This window comes from Perognathus longimembris, chromosome 1 (genome assembly GCF_023159225.1).
Source record: "Perognathus longimembris pacificus isolate PPM17 chromosome 1, ASM2315922v1, whole genome shotgun sequence".
NCBI classification, from domain to species: Eukaryota; Metazoa; Chordata; class Mammalia; order Rodentia; family Heteromyidae; genus Perognathus; species Perognathus longimembris.
The window spans coordinates 120,991,231-121,000,921 of NC_063161.1; the positions used below are offsets into that span (position 1 = coordinate 120,991,231).

At 40.1% G+C, this 9,691-nt stretch overlaps 1 protein-coding gene across 1 annotated transcript; it reads left to right on the forward strand.

Moving 5' to 3' along the window:
• The first annotated feature begins 1,105 nt into the window (after nucleotides 1–1,105).
• Nucleotides 1,106–1,672, forward strand: LOC125352709 (interferon alpha-3-like). The gene has a single exon (XM_048347990.1). It carries the CDS (start codon nucleotides 1,106–1,108, stop codon nucleotides 1,670–1,672), a length of 567 nt encoding a protein of 188 aa, XP_048203947.1.
• The last annotated feature ends 8,019 nt before the right edge of the window (nucleotides 1,673–9,691 follow it).

Genomic DNA, 9,691 nt, shown 5'->3' on the forward strand with positions numbered 1-9,691 from the left:
TATAAGTACATGTATTACACTAAAAGTAAATAAATCACAGGGCTGGGGATATGGCCTAGTGGCAAGAGAGCTTGCCTCGTATACATGAAGCCCTGGGTTCAATTCCCCAGCACCACATATATAGAAAACGGCCAGAAGTGGCGCTGTGGCTCAGGTGGCAGAGTGGTAGCCTTGAGCAAAAAGGAAGCCAGGGACAGTGCTCAGGCCCTGAGTCCAAGGCCCAGGACTGGCAAAAAAAAAAAAAAAAGTAAATAAATCACAAATACTTCATGAGGAAATAAAAACAAGTTATAACATGTCAATTCCAATCAAATGAAAATAAAAGTACTCTACTAACTAAATGTCAGTGTCTTTTCTTGTCCCAGGGGAAGGGCAGTTCTTTACTGTGGTTGAACTCAGGACTTCACATGTGCCTGGAGGTTTTTTGCCAATTAGCCATGCCTTCGGTACTCCTATGAAATAGAATCTTGATGGCTGCCTCAAGTGTATACCTGGTGCTTGATAACTGATTTGTCCACTTATTTAAGGTGTCATGTTATAGGAGGAATAGAGAGGATTGCTGCAATGCCCAGATTCATAGTTTGAGCTGGAGTGTCATAACCACTTCTCTACTGTCTGGCCTCAAACCATGATCCAGAATGAAGTATGGGTGATTGACACTCAGACAAACTTCTATATTCAACAGTCTCCTTAAACTATTTTGTAATCTATCCTAAGATGCACTCAATGAAAAATTAAAATTTGCAGGTTTTTAAGTATAATTCAAAGATGTAGCTAGACTACAGTAATGTATTACCACATATGAGTTTTGCTGACTTTTTATCAGGGGTTCTATTAGAAAAATAAACTATCTAAGAATGTGTGGGGCACAGGAAGGGAAACCAAGAGAGGAAAGATAGTAGTTGGGAAATGCCGCCCTAAACTGAAGCATGAAATCATAAAGGAAAACAAAAGAGAAAAGTAGAAAGTGAGAGGGGGCATTCAGAAAATGGTACCTTGCTCAGCCCCTACTTAAGCCAAGGGGGCCATCAAGGTCCTCACACCCTGCACAGCCAAAGCTTCAGCATCCACCTCAGCCACTCCAGCAGCACCTGCCCCATCCACAATGGCCCTGCCCTTGGTCTGCCTGGTGAGCCTGCTGGTGCTCAGCTGCAGGACAACCTGCTCCCTGGGCTGTGAGCTGCCTCCCACCCACAACCTGGGGAACAAAAGAGCCTTGCTCCTTCTGGGACAGATGAGGAGAACCTCACTGTTCTCCTGCCTGAGGGACAGAAAGGACTTTGGATTCCCCCAGGAGGCCTTTGATGCAGAGCAGGTCCAGAAGGCTGAAGCCATCGCTGTGCTCCATGAGATGACCCGGCAGATCTACAGCCTCTTCAGCACAAAGAGCTGGCCTGCCCCTTGGGAGAAGAGCCTTGTGGCCACACTGTGCACTGGCCTCTCTGCCCAGCTGCATGAGCTGAGAGCCTGTGTGGCCCGGGAGGAGGGAGAGGAAGCACCTGCCATGGTGCTTGAGGACTCCACGCTGGCTGTGAGGAGACACTTCCACAGAATCTCTCTCTACCTGCAGGAGAAGAAGTTCAGCTCTTGTGCCTGGGAGGTTGTCAGGGCAGAAATCATGAGATACTTCTCTTCATCCTCGGACTTGCTAGAGTATTTGAGAAGCCATTGAAAATATACTTTTTCTGTGATTAGGACATATGTTCAATGTATTTTCAGGTGGTTATAGAAGTATTTAGCAACACAGTATTCAACTCTTCCATAGACACACAAATAACTTTCTATGTATCAAAATATTTATTTGCCTATATTATTTAAATTATTTTGTGCCAATTGTATCCTGTGATCCTTTGCATACCTTTTCAATAATAAAATATTTTTGTAAGTAATCAATTGACTTTTATTTGTCCACGAAAAATTTCCAATAGGAAATTTTATGTCTTTACATTATTAGCTTTTGTTGATATTTGAGTTTGATCTCAGAGCATTGTACCTTCTAACAAGACTGTATACTGCTGAGAACTGTCTCCAAATCTGATTTTACCTGGTTATTTTGGGTCTATGGTCTCATTTCTTCAGTTTACCCCTGCACTGTGATCCACTTATTTTTCCCATTCCCCTTCCCACATCATTACTAGGCTGGGAGATGCATGTCACTGCATCAAGTCTCTTATGTGGAGAGATTTTCTTTTATGGCTAGGCTAGACCCATGATCCTCTCATTCACAGCCCTCAACACACCACCACTATAAGCTTAAATCACCTGTAGTTTTATTTTTTAACCTAACTTTCAATTTTGTTTATTTTATTGTTATTATTTTGTGCTTTTTTTGTACTGGGATTATAACTCACAGATTCATACTTGCTAGGTAGGTGTTCTACCACTGAACCATACCTGCACTGTTGCTTGACCTCTTAATACTACGAAAGAATAAACGAGTCCATACTGACACAGAGGTGGAGCAGCACAAGTGTAGCTAACACCCAGCCAGGGGAAATGATCCTGGGGATATGGTGAAGAAGAAAACAAGTTTAAAAATGGGATACCCCACTTAGAACTCATAAAGACAGAGTTGTAGGACTTTGTTTTCCTCCATCATTAAATGATGTTTAATAGACACCTTTTTTGCATGATAATGCATGATATGCCTGAAAGTATCTTTCTTTGTATGTGGTATGTTTTTCATCTGAAATTGGTTTTTCCAATTTCTTTTCTTAACTTGTAGTCAACCATTATTATGGTGACATTTTGTTCCTTTTGTTTTTGTTTATGGTTAATTTCCTCAATTTTATGTTTCTTGGGGTTCATTGAGCTTTCTCTTTACATAGGATTTTGTTTTTGTTTGTTTGTTTCAGTCTAATTTGGAATATTGTCTTCCAGTATCTCTCCTATTTTGTGGATTGATTTCTCTCCTCTCTTGCCTGGCTCTCTGAGTGCCTGAGGCCCTTATAAAATCCATGCTTCCTTTCACACGGATGTTTTCCATGTGCCTTTGTCTTGATATTTCACTTAAAGTTTCAATTTGTATATTGAAAGCTCCTTTAATTTAATAAATCCTCAGGAAGGAAGTCAAATTAATTGTATAACTGACAAGTTTTTGTCCCCCCTGCCCTTTACTTATATAACCCTTAGCAGCTTGTTGCCTGGTAACTGATGCTCCATGCATATTTTTGCCAGTTCTCCTTAATAGTGATATAGTATACTGAAGGCATTCTAATATAATAGGGATACTCCCTACTCTTGTGGGGCCAGTGGCTCATGCCTGTCATCCTAGCTACTCAGGAGGCTGAGATCTGAAGATCACAGTTCAAAGCCAGCCCCGGCAGGAAAGTCTGTAAGACTCTTATCTCCAATTAACCACCAGAAAACTGGAACTGGCACTGTGGTTCAGAATGGTAGAGCACTAGACTTGAGTGGGAGAGCTCAGGAACAGTGCCCAGGCCCTGAATCAAGCACCATGACTGAAAGATACATTTTTAAATATATATTTACAAATTATATATATATGTATATAATCTTATATCTGTGGGTTTATCAGAAGGATTTTATTTTCATCTATCAAATTATGACCAGTGTTTCATGCAGGATATTTCTAGCAGAGGTCTCCATTACAATGTAAGTAGAGTTTATTTTGATGAATTCTTATTGTTTTAAAAACCACCATTTTAGCTGGGCTCTGGATGGCTTATCAGGAGGCTGAGATCTGAGGATCTTGATTCAAACCTAGCCAAGGCAGGAAAGTGTGAGAGACTCTTAACTCCCATTAACCACCCAAAAGGCAAAAGTGCAAAAGTGGAGCTATGGCTTAAGTGGTAGAGTGAATGCCTTGAGCAGCAAAGCTCAGGGGCAGAACCTAGGCTCTGAGTTCAAGGCCCATGACCAGAACAATACTTCACACACACACACACACACACACACCCATATACACTATTTTGCAAACTATTTACGTCATTTTAACATCAGACAAATCCTTCATCCTAAATCTAATCACCTCTGCTAATCAAGTTCTAAGAAATACATATAAATAGGGGCTGGGATATAGCCTAGTGGCAAGAGTGCCTGCCTCGGATACACGAGGCCCTAGGTTCGATTCCCCAGCACCACATATACAGAAAACGGCCAGAAGCGGCGCTGTGGCTCAAGTGGCGGAGTGCTAGCCTTGAGCCGGAAGAAGCCAGGGACAGTGCTCAGGCCCTGAGTCCAAGGCCCAGAACTGGCCAAAAAAAAAATAAAAGAAATACATATAAATATATGTACATATATAAATGATCTAGGTTTACTCTTGGGCACTTGATTTTTTTATCTTTATTTATAAAGCACATCTCATTTTCTACTACAAATGGTTTGTAAAGAGTTCTTCTCAGGGCTGGAAATATGGCCTAGTGGCAAGAGTGCTTGCCTCGTATACATGAAGCCCTACGTTCGATTCCCCAGCACCACATATATAGAAAACGGCCAGAAGTGGTGCTGTGACTCAAGTGGCAGGGGCAGTGCTCAGGCCCTGAGTCCAAGGCCCAGAACTGGCAAAAAAAAAAAAAAAAAAAAGAGTTCTTCTCATTGCTTATTTTTCTCAGTTAAATTGAGAAAGATTTCATAAAAATCATAACCCTTAGAGAGTATTATGTATCAATTTGCAAAAATATAATGGTCTTAAACATTTCACATGGCAGAGAAATTAAACTTCATTAAAATCTCTCCAATCATCATTTTCTAAATAAAAAATAAAATTGGGCTAAATTCAGTTTGGTTAAAAGTCATACTATAGCATCCTTTAGTAAATGAAAGAAAGCAAGAGTCCTTGAATATTTAATATGCCAGAATTTCAAAACATAAATAACTACTGATATAAAAAACTACTCACTTCAAAACATATAATTAGCATAGCATGTGATGTAGGATTCTATGTTGAGTGCGGATTCTGCCAGCATATACATTTTATCCTGGAACCTCACATTACCTGTCAGATCTTCAAGTTATACAAATATAATGATGGATGGAAGTATTCCTATTGTTGCAATATAAAAAATACTAAAGCCTTTGATAGGAGGTCTTTCACTGAGTGAAAGATAAGAGACGGACATTATTTTCTTATTTATACATAGAGATCTAGGTGAGAATAGTAAACTCTCCATCTCAGTCTAAAAAAGGAGAAATGGAATTTGTCTTGGAGAAGAAACATTTGATATGAAGGTAAGTCATTGAAGTTAATGTTCAGTCAGAAATTAACGACTTTGCAATACCCAGCAGGCACAGAGAATACTGTCCAGAAACAAATTTGAAAGTGCATTTCTATATCTAGTTTATATATATGTAACATATGCAATATAATATGTATATATAATGTATCATTCATATAATTTATCCCCATATGTCATACATATTGTATATAATACATATTATAAACCATTATAAACCATTGTGTATCTAATATATTTTATGTGACATATAGCATAGAATTGACCCTCGTATGTGAACTAACATCACTGTAATTCTCAGGAAAAGCCTCTGGAGCGAATGGTTAAACATATAGAGCATAATATATACACCTATGTGTTTATATGCAGCAACACACACACAGCCATGTATTTCAATTGCAGATTGTGAAACCTACCACCGTCCCCCCACTTCTGTTTTCCTGCAGCCCCTCTTCCACGGCGATATCTCAGCAGTTTCCTCCCTGCCGGGTTCAGAAGACCCCTGTGCCCTCCTCTTCTCAGGAGCCTGCTCATTCACACAGCTGCCCCTGCGCTAGCTCAGTGTACACCACCAACTGAAGGCAAAAGTGCAGTGAAAGTTCCACTTCCAGTTCGTCAGGTACTCATGCATGAAAAAGGCTTTTTCCTTTCCTGGAAAATACTTTGGAAATGAGGAAATGGCCTGTAGTTGTGATGATGTTATATCTTCCTGTGGAAAAAAAAAAAGGAAACGGAAAGCAAGATCTTCTTAGCCTGGGCGCGATTTTAACAATTAGAGAGGACGCGCGCCACCTACCGGCCAGGGCGGGCAAAGACACAGCCCAAGTGTAGCAATCAGGTTTGTGAGAATTCAGTCTCCTGGTGGATTTTGCTTCAGTGCTAAATAAAACTGGTCTCTCTCCTGGAAGGAATTGAATCCAATAATGGAAGAGTCTATTTCTTCCACTTTTTGTCTTACAGAGGAAGAAACCTTTCAGTTTGTGGCAGGTCATGTCCTCTTTGGGCAAGGGAGAGGCCTGTGGGAAGAAAGAGCCAAATACTGTATCCTTCCCCAGGCAGGAGTCGGCTACGGAGTAGAGTTCTCCGAAGAAAGCCTGTTGTGTGCTAAGAATCATGCAGACCGACTGACTGGGTAAACTCTGTGATCGGGGATGTTAGCGCCAGAATTGTCTAGGCTCTCTTTCCTCCACTTAATAGTGTTTTACCAACAAGCTCTGTATGTGACCTAACATCACTGTAACTCTCAGGAAAAGCCTCTGGAGCGAATGGTTAAACATAGCAGACCATGAGCTTCGACCAACACTAAAGCCATAAAGCTAGGGACAGTTTCCTATAGAAAGATTCCTCCGTTCTGTTGTGTATTGCCCACTTGATGTCCCATGACTGTATTTGATAGATGAATTGATTTATGACTTGTCTTTGTTCTGCCACTTATCGTGGAACCCGTCTTCTAATGGAGTACATTCGGTGTGTTCTTGCGCCATGCTCACTCAATTGGAGCAGAACACGCCATTTCTTCTTCCCACCTAGAAAGGGGCACTAGACAGCAGGAAGCAATGTGTCAGGGCCCAAGAGGAGGTAGGCACTGTGTAGTGGCACAAGCTGCAAATATCCAAGTGCTCAAGCTTCAGGCTCAAATGTGGGAACATGAACTTACTCTCTGTGCTGATTCCCTGAGACGCAGCCCTCTTATTATCTCCACTTTCCCATCTACTGGACTCATGCCCTTACCTCGCCTTGGTTTAGGCATCTCTTGTGCATTCTTTGCTTTCTTCCAGACAAGATTCTGTCTCAGGGAATGTCTCAACTCTAAGGTAATGACTTCTGAGGTTAAGCCCTTCCATCTATGTTAATAGTTACATAAACTCTTCAAAGACCTGTATAAATGAGTGCAGGTAACTTGCAGTAGAAGTTCCTTATTTTCAGATGTATTAACCAGCTGTAAAAGAGAATGAGATGAATTTGTATTGCTACTTTTTAAATATCATTATTATTTTTTCAGTTTGTGTATAATCTTGTTGAATTTCCTAATTCCTTGCTTTCATTTCTTGGTTTGTGAAGGCTGTCTTTTCATTGTGAGTTGGTTGTCATAAACTAGGTGAAGTGCTCAAGAAAATCTATATCCACTGTCCTTTTGGATGGGTACTAGTGACTGGGGACTAATGACTAATTGCTGGTCTCATTTGACTTGGTAGGTTTGACTTCCTTCTTTCCCTACAGTTTATCATATCCAGATTAAGTGAATGAACAGAAAGATGGAAAGTCTTGAAAAATTGAGGGTTGATTACTGCCACAGAGTTTCTCTTCTTAAAGCCTCTCACAGAAGCATCTTGTTGATAATTTAGAAAAATGAAGTAAATTGACACGTGGAAATGGATGGGACCAGCAATGTCTTCTAAGAATTTCTTGTCCATTCTTCTGGGTGTTTCTGTTTCTCTTGTGGTTTTCTGGCTTCCAGCTTATTATGCAGAGTGAAAAACCACAGGAAGAAACCAGTTAAAAGGAAGTTCCAGGTTTTTGCAAAACGGCTGTAAATGGGTTTCTGTCTTCGTATGTCCCCGGGAACGCTTTTGGGGTCCTAAAGAATCTCCTGGTCACCGTGACATCATAGAGGCTAAAAGTGAAAGGGAGTGCTCATGGTACCCTCTGCTGGCCGTGGGGTGCAGGGGTGAGGCCACATCTGTGGAGGGCATAAATCCTGTCCTTGCTTGAGAATTGACCTGATACAGATACCGTAATGTGTCTGTGCTTCCAGCTTATATGGCACCCAATAGAGCAGGCAGGTCTTCAGCTTCACGCAGGACACTGTCTTTGAAGGGCAAATAGGCAGCTAAACGAACAAAGAAATAAAACTAGGGTTCCTGCCTTCTACCTGCTGTGCAGGTCACAACCTCCTGATCTGCACTTATCCTCCCTGTGAGCTAGAAAAAAATGAAACTGTAAGTGGTAAATAGAGGGGAATCCCCTACCTGATGGGACACTGAATACCTTTGGGGAGTGTAAATTAGCTTTACAAGTTTCTGACAGTAGTACATAGTACATAGTAATACATAGTAGTACAGTCAGACAAGATATGAAATTTGATTCCTGTGCAAAAGGACCAAGGAAGTTTAGGACAAATCCTCCTAGAGAAACCCTGCACTGAATATCAATAGTAGCTGGGATATTTTGGGTGTGTTTGGGCTATGGGAAAGATTTGGAAGAGAATTGGTTCAAACTAACTGGCTGTGAAGGATTAATTTCAAGGAAGGAGTCTTTTCTTAAAGGAGAAATTATTACAGAGGAACCAGACATAGTGGCTCAAAACTGTAATCTTAGCACTTTGGGTAGCACAGTTTGGTGTATTTGGGTTTGAGGCCAAAAGAAAAAGAATTTTGAGTGACTCCATCGTAATTACTGGCTGGAGAATGGAGGAGAGCAGTGTCAATACCACTTAACTGCCCCCTGGTCAATAAAGACCCCTAGTAAAACAGGCATTCATACTGGGAAAATAAGAGTTAGCTGGCCTAGAAGCCATTCTGTAGCACACATGCATGGGTACATGTATACACAGATGTTGTACTTGCCTGTATGTGTGTGAAAGGGATACTGAACAGGGTGGAAACCTTACAACAACAGAACTCCTAGCATTGACACAGAATATGAAATAAACTACAAATTATAAGTATTTGTTAGATTTATGTATGTCTGAATATGGTGTATTTTTATAAATTGAAAATAAGACTGTTTAGAAAGTGTTATGAGGAAGCCATTCTTTGTCTTAACCACTGGTCGTGAATGCTTAATCAAATTGAAATGACCCACAGTTCGAAAGCTTTTGGACCACATGAAGGGCTTATCAAGGAAAATCTGAAATCCTATAGGGCAGTAAAAGTCCTTTTCTGCTCTGATTATTTGACAATGTATATATAGTCTAGATTTTCATAGTGCTAACTATTTAGTTTTGTTTGTTTTAGTTTTTAGAAGAAAACTCTAAGATTCTACTTTGGAATTGTTTTTGGCCTGGAATGTGTCTAAATGGGGATTCTGGTTTGCACCAGTAGAGCAGGTATATAGTCCTGAGTTCAACAGTATTGAACCCCAAAATCATTCTTAAGCAGTATAATGCTGTATTGTATATATAATATATGATAATCATATTATATATCCTAATGAGGCAAGATTAGAGATAATATGATAAGTCAGAATTGGTATTACATTTATGTCATTGTTTTAAGCTTATCTTCCAAACTTTGTATGCAGTGTTTACTTATTTTAATTTAAATCAAAATACACTTTTTGTGAGACAGAAATAATATACTCAACCTACAGCATCTATGAAAACACCCTTTTTCACTGAATTATGACACACCAGTCACACATCAGGTAGCAGTACATACAGTTTGCTTTCTTGGCTTTATTCCTTCCCATTGTTCTACCTATTTTTCATTTGTTCCAATAACAAACTGTTATTGTATGATATATATTCTAGGATTACTCTTTCAGCTTTGTTCACT

Bases quoted from the DNA above. Each gene is read 5' to 3' on its own strand.
- LOC125352709 (XM_048347990.1), top strand. From the start codon at position 1,106: ATGGCCCTGCCCTTGGTCTGCCTGGTGAGCCTGCTGGTGCTCAGCTGC.